The sequence below is a fragment of the Mercenaria mercenaria genome, chromosome 12, assembly GCF_021730395.1.
Source record: "Mercenaria mercenaria strain notata chromosome 12, MADL_Memer_1, whole genome shotgun sequence".
In the NCBI taxonomy this organism is placed as follows: Eukaryota; Metazoa; Mollusca; class Bivalvia; order Venerida; family Veneridae; genus Mercenaria; species Mercenaria mercenaria.
The window spans coordinates 42,573,560-42,586,733 of NC_069372.1; the positions used below are offsets into that span (position 1 = coordinate 42,573,560).

Here is a 13,174-nt window from a genome sequence, read left to right on the forward strand (position 1 = left end):
AAAGCGAGTTCGAGAATATGAGTTTCAACTGCATTCTTTTCACAAAAAATGTTATATTTATATGAATTTGTGAATAATTGATGAGATTGCTGTCTGACGTTATCTAGTCCATATCATCGGGACGTGTAGTTTGCCTTGACTGCAAAGGGTTCACAATCGTTCATTTTGTATGTAGAATGTGTGGTTAACCAGCTAATTGGGAAAGTTTAAAATTTACTATATGATTTGTTTTAAATTGTCAAATTCAACATTATACCTGTATCAGTACGCCAATCTACAACGTAACTGGGGTTTAAATAATTGTTTTCTGTTAAATTTCACAAAAAACAACATAAGTATCTACATCTTAGAAATTTGTTAATTTTTTTCAAAGAAAACTTTTTTTCAAATAAAAAATTGCATTACTTCGTATGCAAGCTTTAATCTGAGGTAAGGTTCGACTGATGTAAGGATGGAAAGAAAACTCGTATAGATGGTAGCGGGCATTTCGTACACTTTGTTAATCCAGCGTTGTACTCTGAACTTACCCATTACAAAAAATGCAAGCAGTTAACTAGATTATCTCCCTTGTATCTGCAGTAAGCGTTGGAAAATTCATTCAACAGAAATAAAGGACACAAATAAGAACAATTTACGTAGTGAATCTCAATTTTCAAAAGCTGATGAAAGCAGAAAGCCATACTAAAGTTTTACAGTTTTTTTTTTATATTTTATCCATTTTTATCCAAAAATCACAAACGATTTTTATTCCAACATCACCGCCATGATTATCCAACAATCTCTCCACTATCGTCCCTGAAAAAGTCAAAAGTACAGTTCATCGAACTATTTTATCCAGTAAAAGCCATTTTTTATCATCTTATAGCTAGAGCTTCTGCTAAGAGTATAATCATGCAATCATTACAGAAGAGCATCAATGCAAGAAGAATTAGATTTCAAAATATTTAAAGTAACCTTATAAAATTGAAATAGTTTGCTTGACTATGGAAAAATGCCATTTCGTTTTACAGCGGTGTCTCTTAGTAACTATTATGGCCGCAAATCAAAGATTTAGCACTAATTTGCATAAGTTTCTTGTAAAATCAAACAAATTCTCGAAACACTCTGCCATCTAATTACTGACCAAGTCTGAAGATAATGCCACAGGTTTCATGGAAAGGCAACATTTAGTTGTTCTGATTCATTCAATGTTAAATACCAGATTTAACCGTTAAATAGTATAAAGGTCACACTAATGACAAACATAATTGAGCCGCAACATGAGAACACCAACATAGTGCATTTGCGACAAGCATGGATCCAGACCAGCCTGCGCATCCGCACTGTGTACTATGTCGGTTTTCGCATGGTGCGGCTCATATGGTATCGAGGCTGATCGTCGTATATAACTTATGAATATCAACGAGACAAGAGACGGAGAATCCATAGTTACATATTCTTCACAAATGAAGATAGATACAAGATGTTTCGTTGAAAGTCAAATACCAGATTTAACCGTAACACAGTACACATGTCTGACTAAAGGCAAACAAATGGTTTCACTATAGTACTCAAGTTATAATTTTAAATAGCTGTAAGACAAGAGACGAGGAATCTATACTTACAGTTTTTCGCAAATGTAATGCTCTTCGTCGTCACATTCTGTATCTTGCCATAAGAATCCTTTAGAATGCGCGAATTTCACGCAATTTTCGTCATGGTGATTGTTTGGTTCCCCTACAGCCCAGTCTGTATACTCGTCAACCACAAGCACGTGTTTGCTGGTTTCCCAGACATATTCTCCCTCAACTAGTTTGTCAGTTAGGCCCATCCACCAAGAATCTGTAAGAATAAAATATACCTAAAGTTATTTTTTTTATAATCTTAATGGTCTGATACTGATACCTTTCGAATGAAGGTGTCGTGCATAGGTCTATTAAGTTACGAAATATTTCAAATTGTAACTATATTGCAGTGAAATAAAGGGTATATCTGGTTAGTCTGGATCAACTTGCTGCACTGTGTTGTACAGTGTGCAGTCATAAACTGCTGATAGGCCACTGGAAGGCGTACAACTGCTGCTTCATGTAAAATTAAGAACTGATCAAAATGTGAAAAAAAGTTCTCATTTCAGCTCAAAGCTCAAACTGAAAGATTTATTTTTAGCCGATCAATGACGTATATATTAAAGCCAAATTAAGTTTAGATATATTAAGAAATGTTAACTCATATGCAGTTGATATTTTGTTTTATTATTTCAAAAGAATTTATCCCTTAGCATGCTGGACAAGATTGATTCTGACTTTGCGACCAGTGTAAATCATGATCAGCCATGCAGTCTGATCACGATCTGCACTGTTCGCCATTCAGTCAGTATCTTTTTGGTAAGCACCCCTTTAACAGTTAATTGTAGAAATTTAGCAGGGTAAGTGTTATAGATCATACATTTTCAAGTATTCTACAAAACACTAGTTGGATTGCTTTATAATGTAGCGAAGTATTTAAATGTGGTGCCATATATGGGGGTAAAATCAGATTATATTTACGAAAACAATGTTGGACATCCTGTGCAATGGAAAATACTGCAAATATACAATTCATAAACTTACTCGAATCTCCTAATGTAGAAGTTTTGTTATAGAGATATATGTTCTCGTCGGCACTGTTTACTTCAACTAACATTGAACCAAACAATTTACATGATTCCTGCAACAAAGAGAAATGTTTCATATGATGGTTACAATCCCAAAGACACATGATTCCTCAATGTGATAAAATTCATCTCCTATTAAGGCTACGCATAGGATCTGAAGTTAACCGATAGAGGGTAGGTTTACAACTGACCTCGTGTTAACGATAGACAAGACGGATCCACGCATTCTGGTCGATAAATGTGTTTTGTGCAAGAAATAACTTTGTTAATCGACGCCAGTGTACGCCGAACTAAGTCTACTATCCTTGATTAAAGAAATAACAAAGTATTTAATTGTGCGCTTAACTAAGTTTGCACTTACATGTGTGCCGAACCAAGTCTCCCCTCCTTAATTAAAGAAGTGACAAGGCATCTACATGTGTGCCGAGCTTAGTATCCTTTCTGGGACTACAGAAGTAAGAAAGTACTTACTTGTGCGCTAAACTAAGTCTTTTTTCCCAAACTAACAGCACTTACAGGTAATTTACAGGTTACTTACTGCTTTCCGTGATCAAAAACGATCCAAAACACTAAAATGTGCGCCTGGCAAGTCTCCTCTCAATACGCGTACATGTCCGACGAACTAAATCTCTCTCTCTCTCTTTCTCTCTCTCTTTGACCACAGAAATAACAAAGCACTCACATATGCGCCGAACCAAGTCTCCTCTCCATGGCTAAAGAAGTAACAAGTTCCATCATTAATTTCAAAGCCATGTGGACATGCTGCAATGGTACTTTCTGTGAAATATAAGGATTTACAACGGTTCTGGTAAATATTTTCTTATAAACAACATAGGAAAATTAAACCAATATGGAAGCAGACATTAAGACGTTACCACATGAATTGTTTCCGAAGTTTTACCGTTTACTGACCAATGGTTATCCCTCAAAATCCAAGTTCTAACTGCAAACAGTTGCAATTTGCATGAGGAAAGAGAGAGAGAGAGAGAGAGAGAGAGAGAGAGAGAGGAAATGGCATCAGTTGGTTATAACGGAAGTTTCCAGGATACCATTTCTTGCTGCGGTCACATATAAACAAATGTCATGTTTCAGACTTTTCCCGTCATATACATGCAGAAAGTCATGGAAACTTTATGCATCCATTAATTATACAAATTTAAGTGGTAAGCGTGTAAAACACTTACGTATTTCAAGCTAGCTCGAGCCACAGCTGTTCCAACTAAAAAATACTAACAGTGCGATAAGTCCCGTGTACGGGTGCTTTACACCTGATCCGATAAAAAAAACCAGGAAAGCTACTAGAATTGGAGCGTCTTCTGTATCTTACACTATCCTGTCCCTAACATTACAAGCAGTCTTCTGGAGGACTTTAAATAAGCTTATAAACAAACAACTAATGTATGGAAGCTCCGAGGTGCCAGTCTATGTCACTTCGCTATTATTTAATAGCAATATATGCATCAGTCTTCTTTATATATGATGTTTAATTCTTGCGTTGCATTGATAGTATTATGCAATTTTTAACATTTTGCATAGTTGCAAATTTATTGTTTCCAATGCATGGTAACTGCGACTGAAGCACCTAATCTTATCATAATTCAAACGAAAAATTTAAACTTCATCTGTTATCATTCTTTGTTTCTTTTTGTTATCATTTAAGTTGAAACATTTAAGTACGAAAAAATCTCAGAGAAAACGTTTTACCTATTGCACATATGAGAATAGCTGAAATCAACACAAGCATTGTTGCCGGAGCACACACTTATCAACACGAACGGTTGGATCTTATCTTGTTTACAACAGAAAGTCGGTTTCTGCTTAATTTTTGAACCTGAACTGTTATCGGGGAGGTCGGGGAAAAATCGCTTAAGGGTCCACCACAATCTAGTGACATACATCCCCACATGAACTTCATGAAAATCAGTTTGATAATATAATTGAAATACAGATTTCCTCAAATGACAAGTTGACAATTTCGGAGATTTATCTGCTAAAGTTTTTCAGCGTTTTTATTCAGTCAACAAGTATAAACATAGTTAAACAAATATCTTACAATGTAAAAGAAATTTTGGTCTAAACTTTACTAAATACATAAAATGTGCATATATTAATTCAACAGAACATACAGACAGTAAACATTCAAGTCTTGGCCATCAAAAATGTCAGTGTTAATTTGTACCTGTAAAAAAGAAGATGCTTGTAGAGGCAATTATCATCATGGGACAATAGAAAATAGATATTCAGTGGTGGGTCTTTAAAGATCGCCTTTCACGGTTATGGTGGGCATAAACACAGTAAATAGTTGGCCTTCTTTCTATGCCCCTATCTTACCATACGTCTGTCAGTGTGTCCGTTTCTGATCGATAACTGAAGAAAGCATTAGTCTACAGACGTCAAACTTCATTGAGGGTTAATTGTTTGTGGTCATTAGGGGATTAGTGATTTGGAGTCTGTAGCCTATGTGGATTTCATCTCTGAGAAAAGTTGAATATAAAATGACAAAATATTGTTTCAATGGAACTTTTAATACTGCAAATAAACAACAAAAAACCGTAGATATTTTTTTCATCCAATGACCTCGACACTGCCACCGGCTCTAAAAATAAAACAAATATGCGTAAACGTAAGCTTGATTTCCACTATCGGTAAGACCAATTTGATGACCATAGTTTGACGCCGACTATGACTATTGAGGAATATTTACTTTCACTGTGTAATTTGTTTACTAGAAAGAAAATAGTATAAATGTGCGTATAAACAGCATTGGTGCAATGAAATCAATGGCGTCCTTTTTCGCGAGATCGCACCTGTCATCTGTGGCCGTTCGAAATAAACAAAATGTAGTCGTCCAAAAAAAAAGTTTGAAAATCGGCAGCCAAAATTTGAAGGAACACTCAAAAAGAGCTAAAACTCTATTTATTAATCATGGTGAAGAACAAAACTTGGTCGAACTGACTATGCGATTTTCCCCTTGTATATAACCCTTACCCTGCTAAACTTCTACAATGAACACGTTCATCTTTCAATTTGAACAGTACCATTAACTGTTAAAAGGGGTAATTAACAAAAACAATTTAACTTTGTCTGATCATTTTAGCTGTTCTATCTGATAACTTTCTAATTTACGAAGAAGATGTAGTAAGCTACTTTAAAAAATAAATTTAAGGACTGGGTGTTATTTTTGTGGGTTTATACAAACCACATTGAGATTTCTGGACAAATCAACGATTCGCGTTAGTCATATATAAAAACTAATCTATGCAATGATCTAGTATCATTCTTGCTACAGATACCCTGCGCAAGTGAACATAAAGCCTACAATTTGAACAACCGAAGTCAGAAATAGTGTTTTTTTTCTTCTATTCTTACTGCGTTACAGTTTGACACTCATTCAATCTCTTCATTGAAATGTTTTCCTTTACTATATATCAAGTAGAACTTCGTACAGTATTTACATGTACATTGTAGTTTGAGTTGTTCTAATACATTTAAGTTTATAAATTTAACGAATGTTAATAAATTAAATAAATTGTTGTTAAATCTTCTATTAAAATATATGAGCCGCGCCATGAGAAAACCAACATAATGGGTGTGCGACCGGCATGGATCCAGACCAGCCTGCGCATCCGCGCAGTCTGGTCAGGATCCATGCTGGTCGCTAACAGTTTCTCTAATTGCAATAGGTTTTGAAAGCGAACAGCATGGATCCTGACCAGACTGCGCGGATGCGCAGGCTGTTCTGAATCCATGCTGGTCGCAAAGCCACTATGTTGGTTTTCTCATGGCGCGGCTTATATTGTGAAATCATTTCAGCGAGTACAAAAATAATGTTCCTGTATAAATTACGGTGTACCAGTATGTTTACCCTCTCATATTTACGCATATGTCTATCATTTTCCTCTTCATGTCGTTTATGGTGACATATTATACGCTATATATAATGCCTATATCTAAATATTTACAATCACTGTATATTCTGTAGGCAAAGAAAACTGTGTTAAACATTTGTGTATTGATACCAAGGCAGGCCAATTTCGCGAGATTGCACGAAACATCTGTTTTCATTTACAACGAAACATTCTTTCAATACTGGACACCAAAACTTCAAAAAGAACATTTTATCATAGCTTAAACTTTTTTTCTGACGGTAAAGATAAAAATTGATGGAAAGAAACCATTTATTTTTTGGAGCAAGCTACTGTAAAAACGAAAATACAAGCGTGATCCACGGATTTGCAGGCAGTCCCAATGCAGTTTATACCCGTATAAACGCATAAAAAATTAGCAATCATTTCTTAAATAAATAGTTTGTTCTGTTCTATTCTGTTTTCATCTCTTGTTCATTAGTGATAGTTCTTAGAAAGAAATGTTACCTACTTCTTTTCACAAATGTAGTTTTCCGTCCTTGTACATTCAGCATCTGCCCACTGATAATTTCTGGAACCAGCGTAGAACACACAGTTTTCTGTGCCTACAGCATCAGGTTCATTCTGACCCCAGTTGGTGTATCCGGTATCTGTTAGAGACTGTTTGCTGGTTTCCCATACATATTCTCCTTCTACTTGCTTATCCGCAAGACTCATCCAAAAATATTCTGTGGGTCAATAATTAAACACTGTTATTATACACTTATTGAATGGCTTCCCGGTCAATAGTAAAACCTATTGCCCTAGTTCCGAAGGTCTCAGGCTATAGATAGGCTTATTCTCCTTCAACTTGCTCATCAAGAAGTTTGATCCAATAATATTCCGTTGGGTAACACCTACAGACTGTTAATATACACTTACTGAATGACTACCAGTCAATAGGTTTGATTATTGACCGTTGTTTTACATTACATCAGAAATTTATTTTCAAATATTTCACCTATTAGCCTAGTAAACATGTGTCGTAAATGGACCTGCCATAAAGCATAAACTAAGAACCGGCGATTTATATCAGATGCCATGTTATAAATCCGTTTATTAAACGAGTACCTATAAATAGCAAAAAAATCATGCCGGGAGTTCTCCTGTTACCCCATTGTTTGACGCATTCTTTGCCCCAGAGTCATTATCAGTATACACCAGAAGCTTCCTACACTAAAATGCCGTCACAAATGACGTCACACATCCGGATAAAGTCGTCAACTAAAAGCATTTTATGGAATAACAAAAGCTTAACCTAAATGCAAACTCCAACGCAGTGACCCCCCTTGCCGCTTCGCTCATTGATCAATGAGCGAAGCGGCAAGGGAGATCACTGCGTTGGAGTTTGGCTTAAATGTTGCGTCACGAAGCAAAGTTTTCATGAGCAATGGCTTACTTCATGGCAACGCGGCTGATTAGGCTTAAGCTTTGAAACACTTGGAATATTTCAAATATGGGGTCAATAGGTTTCAAGGCAATTGGAATGCGACGGATATTTAGAAAGAAAACGCCTTTTAACTGTTAACATTTCAGAAAAACAGAGAAACATACCTCCTAGACTCCTGGCTTTATTGGAAAGGTATGAATCTTCGTCGGCTGAATTAACTTCAACGAGCATAGCTTCAAATAACTTGCAAGCTTCCTTAAAAGAAATGATAATAATAATAAGTTATGATGATGATGATGATGATGATGATGATGATGAAATAATAATAATGACGATAATAAAAGTAGCATCTTTGTCATTCATATTATTATTAATCATCATCATCATAGTAATTACAATGATAATAACAGTAATAATTATGACCTTGGTGATGATTATGATGATGCTGATGCTGAGGATGATGGTCAAATAATAATGATGATAAAAATAAGGAAAACTATCGGTAAGAGAACCCCAATTGTTTTTCCATGGCATAGAATTCCATCATAACTTTATGGCGTGTACGCCCTTCCATAAATCGAAACCTGTATATCTTATAACATTTTTTTTTCAAAAGCTTCCTTAGTTCCACCAAAAACATATGAATAGTCGTACTTTTTTAAGTAATTTCGTGCGAATGGGATCGTTCGCATGGCGGGAGAAATCCGTTTGATAAAACCTTTTTTTTTTAATTAACAATAAAATGTGGCAAATTTTGTCAAAATATATTATAAAATACATTAACTATAAATGCAGTAGAATATTGAAAAAATAAATCATTTCTTGGGTTTGTTCATATGACTGACCAATCAGAACGAACAAACATTACCTCATTCCCAGGTATACGCTTCCCTTTTTCCCAGTAGGTTCACGACATGCATTTTTGATTTGGTGGTCTGACCAATAATAATACATGTAGTACTCATAACATCATTATCAACAACAAGTGTAATGAAATTGATACTGAAAAGTAACTATATATCAAATGTAAAACATAATTATTCACCCGAAAATGGTGATTTGTCGTTGAATAAAACCACTGTTTTGAGTCCAGATGCAAAGAAATTATATTACGAAGGCGCTGTGAAAATGCGCATCTGAATCAGATGCAATTATTCTATTCAAGAGAAATCCAATGTTTTAGATGTTATGTTTTCCATTTTTTATTACGAAATTACGGATTATAATCCACACCACTGACATCATCCCGCAAATATTTGCCTGTTTTATGTGGTCATGCTGCTGTGACATCTGAAGTACTGACGCAAATCGTGCCGAACAAACAACACTGATTCTGTTGCATTATAACATAGATACAGAATTCTTTGTTCGATAAGAAAAAGATCGAGTTGTTATTTTAGGTCGTTCACCACTGCTTCATAAATCCAGTAAACTAAAGCAATATAGATATAAAACACTGTAAGGATACATACGTAGGCCCCTATCCAAGTTTCTTCACCGTGACTGAAAAAATAACACGTGCCGTGGTGACTTTCAAATCCGTCTGGACAATCCGTACCAATCGTTCCTGCATAAAACATTACTTTTGTTAAAATCGGTCAATTTTGTAGGCATGGTGACCTCTTAATTCTAGTCCTTAACCTAGCAGCGACTCATCAGTCCACCCCCCCCCCCCCCCCCAACACACACACACACGCACACACTTTGTCGAAGTTGAATATACAAGAGAATTGACTTCGAATTGCTTACACCCCATGACAGAAGTCATATTAGTAGAGAACGGGTAATGATAGTCGTTAATTTCCGGTATGTGATTTCGGAATTCTCGGGTTGTTATGGAAACCATTGCTCGTATGAGCTTTATTTACGACCGAGGAATGCCGAAATAACAGACGAGAATACGAAATTGCACGGAAACTGCCGGGTTCTCTATCTTAAATTGATGTCCATGAACTTTTGTAACAGACCTTGAAATCAAAATAGAATACCACTGTGACATTACAATAAGACAACGAAATGGTACAAATCATCCACCATAGATAAATGCATACTGCGTTTATTCGCTACTTGAAATTACATTTTGCTGAAACAATACAAAACATAGAACAATGTATACCTTGGACTGTCAGAAGCACTAGGAGAGTTAAACCCAAAAACATAATGCAGGTTGGACACAACCTTAGAGAACATATAAGGCTGTCACACTATTTAATATTTCTTATCATTCAATGTAACTGATAGTCAAAACTAGTTATCTGAAGAAAGAATGGTCGGCGTATTAAAGATAAAGTTCCTAAATGGGAATCGTAAAACATAGAAAGAGTCCTATTATTACTCAGTTATTGAACTGAACATATCAAACTATTGAAATTAAATCAATAAATGATGTATTTAATTTGGTATAAAACCATTTAGGAATACCGTAATGCTTACCCATGGCATTTTTGTTAAATAAATTGTCTAATTTGCTTATAGATTTTTTTGTGCCCCCCCCCCCCCCCCCCCCCCTATGAGTGGTGGGGGCATATAGATTTGGTCTTGTCCATGCGTCCGTCCGAAGTTCGTGACGCGCCTAGCTCGAAAAGTATTTGATATAAATTGAACCTTGCTTGAGTCTTTATCATGATATGAACTTGCGCACCTCCTATTTTTCGTCTGGCTCCGCCCCCTATTTTCAGAGTTATGGCCCCTGAAATAGTCAAAAATGCACATTTTCACCTTGTGACATGCCTAGCTCAAAAAGTATTTGATATAGACTCATGAAACCTTGCAACAGTCTTAATCATGATATGAACTTGCGCACCTCCTATTTTTCATCTGGCTCCGCCCCCTACTTTCAGAGTTATGGCCCCTGAAATAGTCAAAAATGCACATTTTTACCTTGTGACACACCTAGCTCAAAAAGAATTTGATATAGATACATGAAACCTTGCATGAGTCTTAATCATGATATAGACTTGCGCATCTCCTATTTTTCATCTGGCTCCGCCCCCTATTTTCAGAGTTATGGCCCCTGAAATAGTCAAAAATGCACATTTTCACCTTGTGACATGCCTAGCTCAAAAAGTATTTGATATAGATTCATGAAACCTTGCAACAGTCTTAATCATGATATGAACTTGCGCACCTCCTATTTTTCATCTGGCTCCGCCCCCTATTTTCAGAGTTATGGCCCCTGAAATAGTCAAAATTGCACATTTTCACCTTGTGACATGCCTAGCTCAAAAAGTATTTGATATAGATTTATGAAACCTTGCATGAGTCTTAATCATGATATGAACTTGTGCACCTCCTATTTTTCATTTGGGTCTGCCCCATACTTTCAGAGTTATGGCCCCTGAAATAGTCAAAAATGCACATTTTCACCTTGTGACATGCCTAGCTCAAAAAGTATTTGATATAGATTCATTAAACCTTGCACGAGTCTTAATCATGATATGAACTTGCGCACCTCCTATTTTTCATTTGGGTCCACCCCCTATTTTTAGAGTTATGGCCCCTGAAATAGTAAAAATTTACATTTTCACCTTGTGATGCACCTACCTCAAAAGTATTTAATATAAATGGTTGAAAACTTGCATAAGTCTTTATCATGATATAAACTTGCACACCTCTAATTCTTTGGCTGGCTCCACCCCCTATTTTTAAAGTTATGGCCCCTGAAATAGTAAAAATATGCACTTTTCACCTAATTATGTGCCTAGCTCAAAAAGTATTAGATGTAAATTCAGAAAACCTTGCTGGAGTCTTTAACGTGATGTGACCTTGCACACTTGGCATTCTTCTTGAGAATTTTAGCTCTTATTACAGAGTTATGGCCCTTGAAATAGCCAAAATAGTGGATTTTTTGTTTGTGATGCTCATAGCTCAAAAAAGTATAGGGCCTAGAATAATGAATCCTTTTCATAAAATGTTTGTTGAGGCTATACCCCATTAAGACTGCAAACATTTGAATTATTGCCCCTTATTTGTGACAAATGTACCAGTGGGGGGCACACCCTGTGTCCTACAGACACATTCTAGTTTTATATTTAATTGCAATGTGCTTCGAGCAGTAAATTGGTTGTGCTTAAGGTAGTGGACCCGACAATTGGCAAATTACGTATTTTTCGAAGGAGATTTCGGCATCAACCGGACTTTACGGAAGGTATAAGAGCGTTGCGCTATATTTACGTCCGAAGAATGCCGAAGTGCGCGATAATACGGAAGTACACGGAAATTGCCGAGTGTCATTACGGGTCCATTACCGTCTTAAGTAACTTACTATCATATATACTAAACTTTCAGCACTCACTCGATACTTTCGTCAGTATCTTACATAGCACTAAAAGTACCTGAAATCTCTCACACATAATAATAAGAATACTTTTTTATCGAAAACAAAATAATATAATTATGCTATGTCATTTTTGTTGTATTTAACAAACCTAGCGCTCATGTCACAAATTAGGCCACCCCACATAATTATCTAGAATTAATCAACGAGCATATATCATTGTCATATAATTTCTGTATTGTGATTACTTGGAAAGAAATTTAAATTTATATTCAGCTGCCAAGTTCACGTTTTTATACGGCTACCGCTGCTACAGTTACTGCCAATTTCATGTTCTTTTCTACTGCTACTGCTGCTACTATTGCTACTGATACTACCAATTTCACGTTTGCTACTGCTACTACAGCTGTTGTTACTGTTTATTTCACATTAAGTGCAAATTTCATGTTTTTGCTGCTTCTGTTACTACTGTAACTGTAACTGTCAATTTCAAGTGTTTTTATCTACTGCTACTGCTACTGCTACTATTTGTACTGTTAGTACTAATTTCACGTTGTTTTTTTTTTGCTTTGTTTTTTCTACTCCTACTGCCACTTTTTCTACTGTTACTATTAATGTCACGTTTTTCTACTGCCACTATTTCTACTGTTACTGCCAATTTCATGTTGTCTTCTACTGCTCTTGCTACTGCTGCTACTGTTATTGCCAATTAGAACAGTTTTTTTTTATTGCTACTCTGCCTGATTCACGTTTTGTTTTTGAAGGTGATTTATCAAATTCACCTTCTTTATGTAACCGCGCAGGATTTAATCAGGAATAGACTGCCTCACAACTATTGCGTATCTTTTCGCTGTACAATGTACAGTTCAATGCGGAATAATTTACCACCTTTGATGTCATTATCGTTACAGATCGGAAGATTTGGCATATTCTATCACCACCTTTGAGGAAGCCTTGGACTTGATCACAAA

General features: G+C 35.9%; 3 protein-coding genes across 3 annotated transcripts in view; 1 reads left to right on the forward strand and 2 right to left on the reverse strand.

Moving 5' to 3' along the window:
* The window catches only part of LOC123534633 (uncharacterized), a 40,340-nt gene that overhangs the window by 3,249 nt on the left and 23,917 nt on the right, over positions 1 to 13,174 (forward strand). The gene's annotated exons all lie outside the window — the stretch shown is intronic.
* LOC123534639 (perlucin-like) lies at positions 621 to 4,460 on the reverse strand. The gene is made up of 5 exons (XM_053519864.1): positions 4,337 to 4,460; positions 3,315 to 3,409; positions 2,589 to 2,685; positions 1,605 to 1,821; positions 621 to 795 (listed from the first exon to the last, which is right to left on the reverse strand). The coding sequence occupies exons 1-5, from the start codon at positions 4,374 to 4,376 to the stop codon at positions 768 to 770; spliced, it is 477 nt and encodes a 158-aa protein (XP_053375839.1). The 5' UTR covers positions 4,377 to 4,460; the 3' UTR covers positions 621 to 767.
* On the reverse strand, positions 5,139 to 10,197 carry LOC128547353 (perlucin-like). Its single transcript, XM_053519865.1, has 5 exons — positions 10,044 to 10,197; positions 9,400 to 9,494; positions 8,092 to 8,182; positions 7,010 to 7,226; positions 5,139 to 5,228 (listed from the first exon to the last, which is right to left on the reverse strand). Exons 1-5 carry the CDS (start codon positions 10,084 to 10,086, stop codon positions 5,198 to 5,200), a joined length of 477 nt encoding a protein of 158 aa, XP_053375840.1. The 5' UTR covers positions 10,087 to 10,197; the 3' UTR covers positions 5,139 to 5,197.